Raw genomic sequence first — 16,432 nt, 5'->3', positions numbered from 1 at the left:
TTTTTAAAGATGTCAGATAGTTTAGTTACTAGGAAAATTTTATTTTAATGTGAGGAAAGATTTTTACTAATGTGACTGATGGGAATATTAATACCTAAGTAATGTAGGATGGCTTCTGCAGAGCTGCAACGCTTATTTTAAAGAGCAATTTTAATGTGTAGCTGCTCTGGATTACGAGCAGAAAACAGCTTTTACCCTGACCTATACCCGCATCTATTTGTTACAGCACTTACGTGCACAGATTTCTGCGTGACTCCCATCTAGTGCTTCTGAGCTTGTTTCCTGCCTGAGTCAGGGCTCTGCAAGGCCAGCTGTCCTCTAGCCTGCTGGCGGTTGGTGCTGCTCTGCTGGTGCTGGTGCTGCTGAGGTCAGGGGCAGATTGCTGGGGGTGACGTTAGTGCGTACCTTGCTGGGAGAGCTAATCCCCCGCTGGGGGGAGAGAGTCTAATAATCTCCTCACTGGGGAGACTGGCGTGTTCAGGATCGCACGTTGTACATTCTTCTTCCGTGGCTGCAAAGCAATCGGCAAAGTCAGTGTTTCTGAAGCTCTATTGACTAATATGGATGCTTGCTCGACTGAGGTTGTTTCTATTTTTGTGTTGAGGTGCATAGGCACGGGAAAGAAAATTGACTTTTTACAGGTGTGCGTATCAAACAAGACTGACAGACCAGCAAAATTAGGTTAGGGGAGGTCCAATAAGTGAAATGAGCAAGTAATCAAAGATGCTGTAAGACAAAATATCCCATTTGTGGACATCCAGAATAACACAAGCTACATTTCTGCTTGGATCAAGCTGACTTCTGTAGCAAAATACAACCTCCGAACCACGGCACAATACAAGTCAAGGCAGACATCAGCCCAGCCAGTGCTCAGATGGGATGACTCAAGGGTCTCCAATAGCTTCCTTGGACTTAGCACCAAGTGTTTGGCGTCATTGGTCAGGGAAATTACATTGAGGAAAAGGGGAAAGAAAAAGGCCACGAGTTTCCCAGGCTTCTCTGTGATGTGGTATGTGGTGGTTTATGTGGGCCTTGTGACATACAGCAAACTGAACGGCTGGGACAGAGACTGTTATTCATTACGGGGGGCTTCAGCCACACTTCCAGTGGCAGCCACTCATTCTTTGGCTTTCAACTCCAGCGCAAGCAATATGATGGAGCTGGGAATAACACAGACACAACCGGGATGCCAAAAATGTAAGGAAGCACGGCACGTGGATGCCTTATAGACATTGACCTTACTTGAAGCTAGACTCTTTAATATGCTCTGCTATTAAGCTGTTATTAGCTCTGTCTTAACCGACCTTTCCTGTTCTAATGGCACAAACTGCTGAGTACCCATTTAGAGCAGCACCAACCATTCATCTGCAGGAGGACAGAGGCAGAGGAGGGCCTCGGGGAGGGAGGGCGGTATGCTTTTTGTCTCGCTTTTCCCCTTTCCCTTTATTACTTATTTTTCTCCTTAGCAGCCCTTGCTGTAACAGCGATAGCAAGCTGTGCCTGCCCGGAGTTTGCGTAACTGCCTTTCCCGGTGCCCCCGGCCCCCCCGCCGCCGCACCTGGGGCTGCCCGAGGCCGCGGAGGGAAGGCAAGGGGGGGCTCGGGGCGGCTGCGCCCTAAGGCGACGGTGAGGGGCGCGCGGCCCCGGCAAAGTCGCCGGCGTTTTCCGCGGCCGCGGAGCCCCCGCCGGGGCTGGCAGCGCTCCTGGCACGGCCGGAGGAAGAGGGGACCGGCTCCGGATTTCCAGCCCTGCGACAGGGGGAAGGCGACCGGGAAGTGGTGCGGGGAGAGCCAGCCTGTGCGGGGCTCGGATGAGAGGGCGAGCCGCAGCCGCCTCTTCGCGGCAGCCCTTTCAAAAGTCCGCGTTAAATGTGACACCCCGGCGAAATGGGAACAGCAGAAACTCCCCTCTACCCGCCCCTAACCCCCTCCCCTCCTCCTCCTCCCCCCCGCCCTTTTCCATGGAAACTCGTAAAAAGGAGGAGGAGGAGAGTTTGCTACGGAAAAGTCTCACCTTAGTCTGAAACAGTCTCAGGCGTTTCTGCAGGATCGGAGCTGCCCGTCTCGGGGGAGGGGAGGAGGCAGGCAGGCAGGCAGGGAGGGAGATCTTTAGCTACCTATCTCTTTCTCTCTCTTTTTTCCTCTTTTTTTTTTTTCTCTTTTTTTTTTTTTTTTTCCGCTCGCTCTTATTTTTATTCCAGCAGCACGTCTCTCCACCGCTCCTCCCCGCCCCCCCTCCAGGTTGATCGGCTGAGAGGAGGCTTTGCGCGCTGATCCCTCCGGGGGCTTTAAAACAAAACCCGGCCCCGCGCAACCCGCAGCGGCTCGGGGCGCCTCGGCGCTGGAGCGGAGCTGGGCACCGCGGAAACTTCGCTAGGAAAAGAAACCTCCACCGCTTTCCCGGGGATCCACGTGAGAGCAGGAGAGCCCGGCTGCAAGATCTCAGCGCTGCTGCTGCGATTTTACTTTTTGTTCGCCTTGATATATATATTTTTTTTCTGCTGTTTGTTTGTTTGTTCTTACTTTCATTTTGGAACCGGTTCCCAGCTGCTTGGCTGAACTTCTGGAGAGCAGTGGACCTTTTATATTGCCTTCCTCTGTTTTAAACAAACTATGGACGCTTAAACTTTTCTCTTTCCCCCTCCCCCTCGCTCCTTAACCCCCACCCGTCAGCTCATGGGGCTAACACTGCAAAGCAGCCGCAGGAGAGCGAAATACACGGCCACTGGTTTATTTTCCCGTCTCCTAAATTGCAGTTAATTCTTCTCATCCTCCTCCTCATCACCCGTTTTCTCGAGCTTTTTGGCTGCCGGGAGTCGATCTGCGGGTTGTTTTATCTGATCTCGATTCTTTTGTTGTTGTTTAAATGCCGTGCGCTGCTTATCTAGAGAGAGAGCTATATGGAGATAGAGGCATATAGCGAATGCGCGTGTGTTTCCATAAGACTATCAAGGGAGCAGATCAGAAGCAGCCCGGATCCTGACCCTGACTGTATGAATAAGTAAGCAGGATGCTGACGACTGTGTGTTAGTTGCCTGTAAGGTTTTCGTAAGTTAAAGGGGGACGGAGGAGGGGGGGGTGGGGGGGCAGACCACAGACAGAGCGTAGAGTAAGTGTTTGTGCGGAGGGGGGGGAAGCTCTGACACTTTTCGCTGCTCCCTCCGGCGTAGCTGCCGCCTCCCATCACTCGGGCTGCGCGGTTTGCTGTAGCGGACCCCCCACCCCCCCCGCTCCCTTTTCTTTCCGTCCGTCCGTCCGTCCTTCTCTCTTTCTCCTCTCCCCTCTCCCGGTGGCGGTTCGCTGATGTGCAGCCCGGATCCATCTTCCGGCAGCAGCAGCGGGACCGGGGGCGGCGGCGCGGCGGGAGGCGGGCGCGCAGCGGGGCGCGGAGCGGGGCGCGGGCAGCGGCCGCCGCCGCCTCCTCCTCCGCGGGAAGTTTGCCCGGGCTGTGGCAGAGGGGAGGGGAGGCCCTGACGGCCGGGAGCTCCCCGAGCTCTCCTCGTCCACCCCCCTGCGCCCAGCCACGCACCCAGCCGCTTCTCCCCGCTGGGCTGGGGGCAGGAGGGGCAGCGGCGCTCATGCTGCGCACTGCCTTGCGCCCGTCTGACTGGGGCTGCCTGGAGAGGAGCCTCTAGGTGGAGAAGGAAAAAAAAAAAAAAAAACACCCCAAAAAAACCCAAGCCAACAAAAATAACCGACCGAGCGAGCAAAATCCCAAATCAACCAAAAAAAAAACCTGTGGTTCCTCCATCCCTTACCCTCCTTTTTCAAGCCGGCGTGGACAGCTGAACCGTCCGCCTAATTCATCTGCGCCCTGTCCACCACCTCTCTGCCCGAGGGAGGATGAAAATGCTTTGCTGGAGGATGGCACTGTGGCTGGCCGGGTGGACTGTCTGTGGGAAGCCTTCCTCCTGCTCTGGCCTCGATTATGACTACACTTACGATTTCACCGAAGAGGATAAAGCCGAGGCGATAGATTATAAGGATCCTTGTAAAGCCGGTAAGTGACTTCCACGTCCAGGGCAGCTCCCCCCATTTTCCCGGCCGGTGGCCGTGTCTCGGCCGCAGTTACGCTGTGTGCTGGGGGGGCAGGCCGGGGGCTCACCTGCTCCTCCTCGGGGGGCGCAACCGGAGTCCCGCGCCCCGCTCTCTCACCTGGGGAAGGCGCCCGGGACCCCCCTTGCTGCGATCCCCCTCCCCTCCGTGCTGCTGACCGGGGGGCAGGAGAGGCTCCGCGGGGGGCAGCGGGCTGGCTGGGGACGGGGCAGCGGCGGCGGGGGGCGTCTCAGCAGGGCTCAGAGGTTAGCGGGCGGGATCGGGCCCCGCCGCACCGGCGGAGAGCAGCCGGGCCCCGCAGGCGGCGCCGGAGGGCGGTGGTGGCTCCTCCCGGGCTCCTGACCGCCCCCGCGGCGGCAGCGGGCGCCGCCTCCCCGGGCTGCCTTCTCCGCAACCTGTCACCCATCCTCGGCCCGGCACCCCGGCTCCCGGAGCCGTCCGCGGGGCTGCGGTGCCTCGGGGCGCCCCGTCGGGACGGGCGGCTGCGCTGCGCCCTCCTGCTGCGCGCCCCGCGCGAGCCGGGGCAGCCTCACTCAGCAAGGGAGCCCTGTCCTACAGCACGTCCTGATGTGGGGCTCCGGTGCCTTGCACTAGGTATACAGCCCGCGGGTCGCTGAAGTTATTGGCAGCCTCGCTCACCTTAAAAGCCCGGTTCACAGGTGTTGCAGTGGACAAGTGAGTCTTGATGCGCTCTTCAGAACGTGCTGCCAGCCATAGTGGTGGTCCGCTCCCGACAGATCTGTTGTCAAAGAAGTGCCTAAGTTTTCCAGCAGTCTCCTTTGCATTAATTAGTTATTTTATATTCTGAAAACTAGTTCAGCCAAAGGTTGTGTTCGCTATGTCTGTGTGGTTTTGTTTAATTTATTGAGGAGAATGTGGTGAACATATATGCCAAATATGCAGACGCTATGTTTTCCTAATCACAAAAATATTTTGTTCCGAAGTGTGAATTGTTAGGTCCTACTTGCCTACAACTGAGGAATGCCCAAGTTCAGAAAGAGTAGGAGCAACTACAAACAGAACATAATAATTATTATTATTCCAATTAGTACTCACAAATGTAAGTGACTGGTCATAATTAAGTTGAACTCTTTTGTTTTCTGGTTTGTAATTCCTTAAAAAGATTCATACAGGTCGTTTTATTTAATGAGATATAAGTGTATACTCTGTCTGCTGTGGGATTTCTGTCATACTTCTTGGTTTGCAGTGGAAGTATTTAAAAATTACAATTCATGACAGCGTTTTAAGCTTATGCATGAAAGATGATGGTAAGACACTGTGGAATATGATTAGTGTTGACAGTTGCCTGCCATCACTTTGTTTTGTTTAGTTTAGAGGAAAAGACATACATTTTGAAAGTTTAGCCCATTTAGTTATTTCATGGAAGTTCTTGCTGCTGCTGCTGCTTCTTCTTGAGGTGCTTAGAATCATAGAATACTACTGTGATAAGAGACAGGTAGATGCATGTAGGGTTAGTTGTATGCTGTTCCCATTGATCTTAAAAGCAATTGCTCTGAGTGAGTTTCTATATTCAGTAAATAGCCCATTCATGTTATTTTAGCGTACGATCATTCTTCAGAACTGAAAATGCATGGCACTTACTGCTCCACACTGTACCATACACCATTTGTTTTTGATGAAAAGTTAGAAAGTTTGATGTACAAATGTAACTGATCTTCCAAGACTAATTCCCAAATACTCCTCCTGCTAAATCTTCCCTAGAGGCTGCATTAGTATTAGCCTGTGAAGTCCTGATGCTTGCAATCCCCATCAAAGATGATGACAGTTGTGGATGCTCAGTCTCTTTTTGGAGGATAACGCAAATACACATTCTTGCTAGGTCAGGTCTTACCATCTGGGGTAGGTATAGGACTCCCATAGGTAATTTTACTGATACCTGTCGTTAGGATGACTTTCACAGTGGGGCTCTAAAGGAGGACAAAGCCAGGCTTCACACCTGGAGGTGTGAGTTGTTCACCTTCAGATCTGTGTGGCTCCTCTATGTGTAAAGTAGCTGGATAAAACCAGATAATCCTTGCTAGGATTGTGTTCACCATAAGCAAAATTTGTGTCTTAGATATAATTAACACCTGCTTTTCCTGCAGGGCCTGCAGCTGAGGTTGTCGAAGTGCTCTTTTTTAACTGTTCAGGCTGGTAACTGTTAGGTTCCAGGTATAAGTGAATTTTGTCAACTAGGTACAAGGCGGGAAACACCCAAACTCAGTTAGGATTTTACATAGTAATGTACTTCAAAAAACTTTGGAGAGTCCCATGAAGTTTTTACAGACCTGTCAGAATAATTTCATCTACCGTAATTTGTAAGCTAATAAAATCCTTTGAAACCAGCCACAACTGAGATCCCCAAATACGCTGATGCAAGTTGAATTTAACTGTATTTTAAAAGTTGCTTGTATTCTGCTTTTCTTCAATCAGGAGCGTTTGCTGCTTAGTTTTTATTCTACAGACCACATAAAAAAATGTTCATGGTCTTGTGACATCAAGCACAATACACAAAGCCTCTAGCCTATGGCTAGATAAGGTTATAATTCTATATAGATAACTATCTGTAGATATAGCTCTAACTGTTGAATCTCTCTTCTTTTGGTAGGCCCCATTTTTCCTTGTTGTTCCCTTTTGTGGAAGAGCTGGGGAAATCTACCAGAAATGGAAAGAAGCAGTCTCTAAGATATTATTTATAGGTATTTTTTTTTGCAATTAGTTAGAAGTATTCTGTGTGTATTTTAACACTTTATGAGAGAGGTCTCATTTTGTCTAGTTTGTTTAGAACCATACAGTTCCTCAGACTTTAAATTCCCAGAAGCACTGTAAGGCTAAAAAGTACATTTAAAAAAAAATGTTTCCAGCTTGATGAAGACTGAAATCTACAGATAACCGGAGTTTGATGGATGCAGAGTAGGGTTAAGAGTTGTTTCTGGAACTGATGTTCTCAGTCGCATAAAAAACTGCAGCTGTTTATACAATAAACCCAAACTTTAGTCTCAGCAGTGAAGCCAGCACCTTGAGAGCTCTTGGGATAAGGGGTCTCTTGGAAGAGGAGCCTGGGGAAGTGCTGTTATGATGGTGCTTAGGAGAAGAGATATGGTAAGGAAGCTTTCGACACTGAGGAGATTAACTTGATGAGCTGTGTGGTTTCCTGTGTGTTTTTCTGCAGTCCTTTCACCTATATATGAATTTTGGGTCATGCTACTTCTCCTTCTAACAAGTATCCTGGCATGCTCCAACAGCGGGATGTGATGTAACGCGGTTTCTGTGCTTCTGATGTCTCAGATATTTCCTTGTGTCTCTCTGCAGGATATTGCCCTCAGTGTTTACCATTGTGAAGTTCAAGTGTAAGGCATTCTTAGTTTATCTTCTTAGATCTAATTTGCCGGAAGATGCGAAGCTGGGAATGCCATACTCATCACAATGCTAGGCTTTAAAGAATCTAGCAACGTAGATCTACATTTGTATAAATCAGGTATTATGCCAAAAATTAAAATGCCTAATTAGATTTAAATGGACACTGTCAAGCTTTTCAGATTGCAGTTTGCACCTACATTTATCTCTGGATTCCTGAGGCTTTTCTTTTTTTTAATTCTTACCACAACTTGTAATGAATTAAGGATATTGGTTGAGAAACTTACAGAATGAGATGGGTAGGAAAAGTTTCCCATCCTATAATACACATTTGTAGTCTGCACTTAGTTGGTATTAAAGGTTTTTTGAATGCTGTTGTTTTGTTTCACTGAAAAAGAAAAAACAGAGAGTGGTATTCTGGGGTGATCTTCCAGTTAAAATACGCTTGTTGACTTGTGAGAAATTAGGAAATGAGGCTTAGCTTTGTTGCATATCCACATCACTGAGGTCTGTTGCAGCCACCAGGCAGCTAGCTATCCTGAGATAAGTCTCTTTTAACATTTCTTCTTGGAGGTATTTCACTTCCCAAGAAATTATTAAAGGTTTGGGGAACAGGCTCCAAGTCGAATTCCTTGATCTATTGGTTTTTCCCTGTTGTGGGCCTTGGTTGTATTTGCACCAGAAATTGTCTTGCACTAGGGATACTTCTTCCAGGAAAAAATCCCAGTAGTTAATTTGGATGATGTTTTTTATATAATGAGAAACATTTCAGCTGTATGCATGCTAATATGCAGTTTGGTAATATGAAAATTTTTAAAACCTCTAATTATACACTTGAATCTTTTGCATAATTTATGTACTTGAGATCTTTTGTCTTTGTTTCAGTTACATGGAAAATTCAGGAAGATACCTTCTGTGGTTTATACTAATACAGACTACTGCTAATACCATTTGCCATATTGACAAAACTGTGGCTGTTCATGTAGCAAACTAACAGTGTAGGCAGCTGAAACAGAAACAGGCTCTTCTAAGTGGTCTGTCCTAAATGGCCTCCATCCTGCTATGAATTGGTTTACAGGGTAAATCAGATTACTTAAAAAGTTAGGTTTTTAAGTCATATTTCTTCTTCAGAGGTCTACACCATTACTTTCTTTGTGATGCCCTTTAATGTGGTAGCTCTACACCTTTAAAAGAGATTTGTATGAACATAAACTTTTTCTACTCTTCACTGGAAAGATTATTTCAATAGTGAAACTCGGGGAGGACTGTAGTAAATGAATATATTTGACATTCTAACTTTGTGAATATCCTTCCATACTAAAAGCTCAATTTCATGTCCAGACCACTCTCCATAGGGATCTGTCTCTGAATATATTTCCGGTGTGTCAAGAGAGTGACCTGTGAGGAGTGGTATTAGATCACTGCAGAACAAGCCTAATTGACAAATCTAATTGAGCTTGGAATCAGGTCCCCCAGGCAAGCGCAGGAACATTCACCACACCTGGATGTCTGCCTTATGTCATTCTTATTGCCCCTCTGGAAAACAGGGTTGATAGGCTCATGACATAATTCCATTCACTTCTTTTTGGAGAAAAACGGTCGCGTCTGTGGTGCGTGATACTGACAGAAGGGCTGTAAAATGGAAGAGTCGACTTCTGGCTCTCACAGGCACAGGAGACCTTGTGGAGGAAAACAGACTTTTTTTTTTTTTTTTTTTCCCCCCGGGATGCATTACAGTACTCTAAGTTTTATAACAGCGAATAAACTAAACAAGGGGAGAAAACTCTATTCTTTGTTTAGACAATGTGTGTTTATCTTTAAAATAAAATAGGTTTTTATGGTCTAGCTTTAGATTCATGAAAAGTCGGTTTATAGAATGCTGAAAAATGTTGTGGTTGTACAACATTCTTTTTATTTATTTATTTATTTTCATCTGAAGGAAAGATAATGCTTTATGTATTCCAGACAAAATCTAAGCTTTGGGCTTTCTAAACTTTCAGTAGGGTGGACTGCATTTCATAGTGTTTGTCAAACTTTTCTCAGTTTCCTTGGGGTCTATCTAACTTTGTTCTAGTCATCATTGGGTACAGTCCATTCCTCCCATTCCTGATCACAAACAGCCTGTCCTCCTCCCTGCTACCCTTCAGAGTTATAGCTACTGAAAGTGTGACTAGAAAAATCTTTGGGTATTTTTAGTTCTCTCTTTGTAGGACGTTTTTCTTTGCCAAGAAAGTGCCAGTGGTCAATCTGTTAATGTTTTAATGTATGTTCATTCTTCATGTCTTCTGCTTCTCTTACTTTTTTCACTTATCTTCTCTTTCATTGTTCTATGACAAGTTTTCCTTGTTTTTGGATTCCCCTTCTCCTCTGAATGCGCTTCCTACTTGCTTTTCAGCTTTTTTTCTCTGCTGCCTGTCCAGTCACCTACTCCTCTTCTCTGTGTTCTCATGACTTATTCTCTTGCTTGCAAGTAGCAATTATTTCCTCCAAATATAGCTTCCAGCTCTTCATTGGGTTTTCCGTAAGACAGTACTTTGGTAGTTTTGTAGCAAATAACCATCTCAGTCCATGGCTGGAAAAAAAGAGAAGGATGAGTGGGCTGTGCATGGTGGTGTTGTTGGGGGCCTAACAGCGGAGTGCTTAGCGGGCTGCCAGTGATGTCTCAAACGGTGCATGTCAAATGCTGAAATATCCAACTATAAATGTTTATACAGAACACATACATGAACCTTTTGTCTCTGATGGACTCATGTACCTAAATTTCAAGATCTGATGTGGAGACTGTCCTTGCTGATAAGTAGAAGCAAGAGTGCTAGAAGTACTTGAAATCTAAAACTTGTATAAAAAGACACCAGAACAGATATGCAACCCATGTGATGAGTGGTTTCTCTCACAGACTGCTTCAGAGGCAGTTTTTACTCATATGGATGCTCTCATGATTTTATTTGCTTGAGAAATGATCTGCAAGTGCAAATTTTGGGTGACTATAAACCTGTGAACATCAAGTGTTTGAAAATATTTGAGCAGATAGCTCTTACACTTTGGAGTATTCCTGCTCTGTATGTTTGTGGGTTTTCCCTTCAATGCTTAAAAACAGATTGCGAATAAGATAAAAATACCCCCAAATCCATTTTTTTTCTAAAATAGTTCCTGTGCCTTTTTTTTTTTTCTTTATTTCGAGGTGTGTGAAATATGATGCATAATGGAGTGCATAGCATGGAAGTAGCCAGCTTCCTTGTTCTATATTTTATTGACAAGAAGACCAATAATTGACTAGGAAAATATGTTGATTTTTTTTTTTATTCATGTTCTTGGTTATAGACTATATTGCAGAACAATATGCCTTCTCTGAGGTATGCTTTTAGTCATTTAAAATGGATGAACATCCTTAACATCAATTTCTGTTATATGAAACCCTTGAAATTTTAATTTTGCTTAAATTTTGTGTAAATTAGATGGCAGCTTTAATTTTAATGTAGCCATAAATCATACTTTAAAAGTTGATGCTACCCAGCAAAATAAATTTCAGCTGTGTCAAGATGATTTCTGTCTTGCTGTCTTAATGAATTTCAGTCCTCTTCCTACAAGAATTGAATGGCAGAGATAGACTGTAGCATTTGAAGGGTGCAAATGCCTCTCCAGCCACATTGTGTTCCTTGGGTATTGTAAGCTCTGTGGTGTAGTTTAAATATCTGGTCTTGGAAGAAGTGAGGCGGCATGGACAACAGCTGAGAGGAATATATCTAAAGAGCTGTGCGTATAGGTTACATTATTCTCATGCTGGTAGCAATAGTTAAACATATTCCTAGTAATAACTCTAATTGTTATTAAACAAGAATGAACACACTTTATTGGCGTCTGACATTTTAATAGATGCTCATTAGCTACATTCTTACTGTCGTGGGCATTGTTTCACTGAAGATGTTCAACATTTTTCCACTTCCCCCGGTAAGCAGGATTTTGAATAGGGCATAGCAATTCTAGAAATAGTAGCCAAGATACAGAGCTCCTTTATGTTTCCAGATGATGTACCCAGATAAGTAAAGAAAATCATTTCAGATGGTTCTTATATAATATCAGGGTTTATTTAAACAGTTTACTTGCACAGCCAGTTATATTTGCTTTCAGGCAGAGTAGTTTTAGAACAACTCTGCGGGTGTGAGAACATGACGATGAACTGCCCAATTTCTCCATCTGGTAGAATGTCCTTATATTTATAACAAATTTGCATACATTTTCATTTTTTCCTTGTACTCACTTTTTCTCCCTTTACTCAACATTGCTGTTATGATCATGCTCTTACCTTGGTTTTACTTGCAGGTAGGTTAAGCTTCACTGCTTGGCAACTGTTTCCATACTCGTGTCTATTTCACCCCTTGTAAAGGTGTGTATGCATAGAGGTCAGTAGATAAATTAGGTATTTTGTGTTCAGGCAATCTGCTTAACCTCTTTTTGACTAAAAGCATAATGTGTTTTAATGCAAAGCTGTCAGCATCATTATGAAGGCATATTAACATCTTTTACTGATCTTCATCTTAGTACCAGGATCTTTAATCTATCCATCTGCCAACCCTTTTGTCATCATAAAAACTGCTCAGTCTTTCTCTAACCATGCAGCTATACAAGATGATTTCAGAACTAAATTCTGGAATCTCTATTATGTTGTTATTGAAATACTATAATAGCATTATATTATGAAAACCAATATAGGTTAATCTTTCATGCGTGGAAAGGAATTATTAAATCAAAGCAAATTCAAGAAACCAGCAACCCTCAGGCATAAAAATAACAATCAAACCTTTAAATAGGTAAGGATCAAGTTCATGCTGGTGTTTTATTCAATGAAGTATAGGTTATTGGGAAAACTGTTTAATGAAAACAGATTAAAAAGATGTTCAATTTAGAAAACAAAATTATAGAGAAGGACATGATAAACATGCAATGTAAGGAATAATACAAGAAGATTAAAGAAGAAAAATGTTTTTTTTTCTACTGTTATTAGTCTGTTAAATTCCAGAGTGGCAAATTCAGAGCTGAGTCAAGGATATATGCACCTTTTATACAACTTATTTTTAGGCAGAAGTCTGCTACAGGTTGCTACTGAGGCAGTGCTCAGATATGGGATTTGACATTTACATAGACAGCAGGAGCATCCAGTGCTCTGACAATTAATAGTGATAAGATTTTCAAGTGGATATTATACCTCAGGCTTCAGAGTTTAAGCCAGTTTTTAGTAGCTGGAAACCAGGATGAACCCTAGTGTGTGGCAAGATTATCCTTGTCTACCTACTGCAGATTCTTGTTCCTCTCTGAAGCAGCTGGTAGTGATTGCTGTCAGAGACAGGACCTTGGATGTGATCCAGTGTTGCAGTTCCTTTGTTCCCCAGCCTTTCCTAAATGCTATTTCAGAAACTCAGGACTTGTAGCAAGCCTGAAAAATAAATGCAATTTGGCTGTTTTGTGAAGCGAATGAATTTCAAAGTTCAGTATGACTGCAAAGGCGTTGAACAGTATTTCATGAAAATGAATGTATGCAAGCCCACAAAGAAAACATCATTTGCCTAATGTTTTATAGATTCTTTTTGTGGATCCACTAGAGCACTTCCATGCTTACCTTTAAACACATGTATGCACTTGCTCACCTGATTACCTAAGGAAACATCATTAAAGCACAGTTACTTGTAGAAGTATCTATTATAAGATCTTTAAAGTTGTGTATACAGGTTGTGTGGGTGCTTTTATATCTTTTATTTTATTTTGCGACACTGGGAAATGTTGTGTTTGTGTGTTAAGCACGATCTAAAGGCTATTGAACTCAGTGGGAGTGTTTCCAGTTACTTTAGAGATTATATTTATAGGTAAATAAGTAATAAAGTGCAGAGCTGACTAATTTACTGCTGTGTACTTGGGCTATGGCTCGCTTGTATTCATGTGCTCACATGCTTTTCACTTTAATGAAGGCAGTTGGATTTTTGCCCCAGTTTCTATAGATGTCATCACTAATACAAGAGTGTCATGAAATCATGCATTCAGTGACCTTGTGATTGCAGGTTCTTTCTTGCTGGACTGGGGTGTGAAAAAAAATCCAGCAGCTTGCGACAGCATCTGATTTTTTTCAACACCCCCCACTCCAGAAGCCTCAGGATAAGAATGGATTTAGATTACTGCAGTAATTTATCAGTCTTTTGAGATAAGTTTCTTCTTGTCATAGCTGAATACTCTATTAAATGTTCTGTCTGATGAATGGTTAAAGATACTGACAAGCATGATGGTTGCACTTGGACATACAGTTCCTTATCTGTGTAATTTCAAGAAATGTAGTCAAAGATAAGAAGCCATTTGTTAAAAAGTACTGCAGGCATATGAAACTGGTGTCGGTATAGTCTGTAATAATATCAGCCAAATCAGGTACTATTAGCTAACATTTGACAAGCACTGAAAGTCTCTTCAGTAGTTTACAAGACCCCATTATTAAAACATTTCTTATCCCAGTCTATCACAGGGGCTTGCTAGAATCTTTAGGGATCTTGGAAAACTAGGAGGAACAAGTGGAGGGACAGGTGTGGAAAATATATCCTTTTATTTAAGAGGTAGAAGAATTAGTTAAATGGTAAAATATAAACAGCAGAAAAAGTGTTTTATTTTCCAAAGCTATGCAACTCATTACTTTTGTGTCTCCGAACATCTGTTCTCTTTCTGATATTGTTTCTTCACTGTTTTGAACTTCAATCATGTCCTGAGTGAGAAATGCAGGTGATGAATGACACTAGATTTGACTGAGGATTCTTGTTTGAAGGCATTCCTTTGCTTAGCTTTAGTTATGGAGTTTTCTGCACTTATTAAGCAGGAGAAAGAAGGAGAAAAATCTTTATCCATCATGAAAAGATTCTCCTTTTAGAGTTCACAGACACCTTAATCCCTGAATAGTGGGAGTGCTGGGGAGGAAAGAGTGTAGGAAAGGTGTTTCTATTTTTAAGTCCTTTATCTGCAGTCATGAGGATGAAACCTTTTCACAAATGAAATGCAAGTGAAAATACAGAAACCCAGTTGAGATCTTTTGGATGTGTTCATTCATATACCTTTCCCTTGGAAGTAGCTGAATTAAGTGTGAGTTGTAGCACTAATGGACTTCAACTTGTACAAAATTATTTTTCCCTGGATAATTTTTCGAGAGTAAAATAAAATATGCATTGTTTGTTTGTATTATGGTACAGAATTCTACAACGTGCAATGTTTTCTTCTGTTTCATTGATCTAGTCATTCTAGACCCAAGTAAGTATAGGAAGTCAAAGGTTTCCTGAATTATTTAGAAAGTCTTGATTATAAATGTAAATCTTTTGTCTTACCTAAGTATGAACAAACTCAGACTAAAGGCCCTAAGGAAAAATCATCAAATTAACATAAATATTAATACTCGCTTCTAACTTCAATATTTTATAGAAGAATAAAATTTTCTTGATCCTTGGTTTCTGCTCATGTACTCTGGCTTGGCTTCCTTGACCTAAAATGTCCTAGGTCATTTCAGTGGAGAAATTCTCCTTTCCTCTCCCTCCAACAAGCAGATGATGTGTCACGGAAATCAGCAAAGATCTTGGTAAGATATTGAATCCACTTGCATGTGCTAAAGAAACAAATTAGCATCCTCATTCTTATGTGCTAATCAGTTCTGATTTCTTTTAGTTTTTTTATGGCTGTTCTGGAATCAAGATAAACCCTATCAACAGCTGGCCCTCCACTCCAAAGGAGAACACATGGGCAGGATGTCAGAGAGGTCCTGACTTACTCCTGCAGTGACAGAGCCGAGTGCAGGACTCGTGGCGCCCCCAGAGCCTTTCCTTCCTCCACTCTTTATAATCAGTTTGGGATTTAGTTTTCCTTCCTGTTTTTTTTTTTTTTTTTTCCCCCCTCCCTGAAGTCTCAGGTGCCTGTGTTCCTGCTTGGCAAGGTGCTTAGAGAAGTCAAATGGAATAGGCAGATAGGCAGACACCACAGAATGGGATATCTACAGGGAGAAGATGGGTAACAAGGTAAAAACTGAGGTGCAAAAGAAATGGATTATCCTGTGCTGAGCCCTCTGCAGCTGTGGATAGGCCATTTCCAACACAAAATTCTGTGAGTCCATTTTAACTGCTCTTGGTATTCATCTGCTGTTAAGGCAGTAACTTTTAGTTAAAACAATGGTAGGCATATCAAAATTCCTAGAGGTATATTGTTCCAACATACTATTCAAATAAATATGGAGGAATTGTTCTCACACAGCTCTTCTGTTTTTACTTTCTCACACTGCTCTGGATTTTCCAGCAGCTCTTCTACCTGGTAAAATGCCATAGCTTATAAAGATGGTGTGTCTGAAAGTTTGTTAGGCTTCTTTGTGTAAAGTTGGTCCAAGGAAAGTAACTATCTTTCCCTGAACCACCATACCTACAGAAGCACTGCCTTGTTTCTCCACTCCTGTGATGAGATACAGCAGGTCCTGGGGTGTGGAAGAGCCTGCACTAGTGATGTGTTACTGGCCTGGACTGTGGGCCATGGTGTGGACTGTATGATAGGGAGCTATGCCTAAGGCAGGCATCAACAGCAGTCAAGGAAGGTATTGTTATTTTTTCTCTTTATGGTAAATCAGTGTCTTTTTTTAAAATCTGATTCGTGTTTCCTGGCATATTTATGCAGGAATTTTAAATGCAATATGATGCGTTATGTTTATGTGCTGATATGTTTCAGGCTGAATCTTTCGCTACATTTCCTTTTAGGATCTCTTGTTACTTCTAATGAGATGAATGGCATGGTGACATTCATCTCAGGACAGAATTTGTACCTGAGGAAAAATTAAATTTAAGTATCTCTTTTGGCAGAGGTCCATTGCACCTCACTACCTGGTTACCCCTTGCCTAGTTTCTGTGTTTTGTGATGTTTTAAAATATGAATATATGTTGGCATTGCAAAGGAAGAATTTTTTCGAAGTGCTATTATGCTAGACTAATTTCCCAGCTGTTTTTAAACAGCTGTTTTTAAGAAACAAT

The 16,432-nt window shown here is 43.3% G+C and overlaps 2 protein-coding genes across 15 annotated transcripts in view; one reads left to right on the top strand and one right to left on the bottom strand.

Moving 5' to 3' along the window:
- LOC308195034 (uncharacterized protein) overlaps nt 1–2,152 on the bottom strand; it is a 77,426-nt gene extending 75,274 nt beyond the window's left edge. For 5 of the 6 annotated variants that reach the window (XR_013951162.1, XR_013951163.1, XR_013951164.1 and 2 more), the window contains exon 1: nt 234–1,873. The gene's annotated coding sequence lies outside the window, so the exon portion shown is untranslated. Of the gene's footprint in view, nt 1–233; nt 1,874–2,013 lie in introns of those variants that run through there. The other variant, XR_013951161.1, reaches the window with a different exon arrangement.
- TLL1 (tolloid like 1) overlaps nt 1–16,432 on the top strand; it is a 160,973-nt gene that overhangs the window by 16,977 nt on the left and 127,564 nt on the right. Inside the window, exons 1-2 of one of the 9 annotated variants that reach the window (XM_080591741.1) lie at nt 2,018–3,000; nt 3,772–3,999. The exons of 2 other annotated variants lie outside the window; for them this stretch is intronic. In XM_080591741.1, the coding sequence (XP_080447867.1) occupies nt 3,843–3,999 (157 nt within the window). In that variant the 5' untranslated portion in view covers nt 2,018–3,000; nt 3,772–3,842. Of the gene's footprint in view, nt 1–2,017; nt 3,037–3,056; nt 4,000–4,795; nt 15,525–16,432 lie in introns of those variants that run through there. 6 more of the 9 variants (XM_080591735.1, XM_080591742.1, XM_080591743.1 and 3 more) reach the window with 6 other exon arrangements.

The sequence above is a fragment of the Anser brachyrhynchus genome (genome assembly GCF_964034855.1).
Source record: "Anser brachyrhynchus genome assembly, chromosome: 4".
NCBI lineage: Eukaryota > Metazoa > Chordata > Aves > Anseriformes > Anatidae > Anser > Anser brachyrhynchus.
The sequence above is the reverse complement of the archived record's forward strand: the minus strand, read 5'-3'. Positions and strand labels throughout refer to the sequence as shown.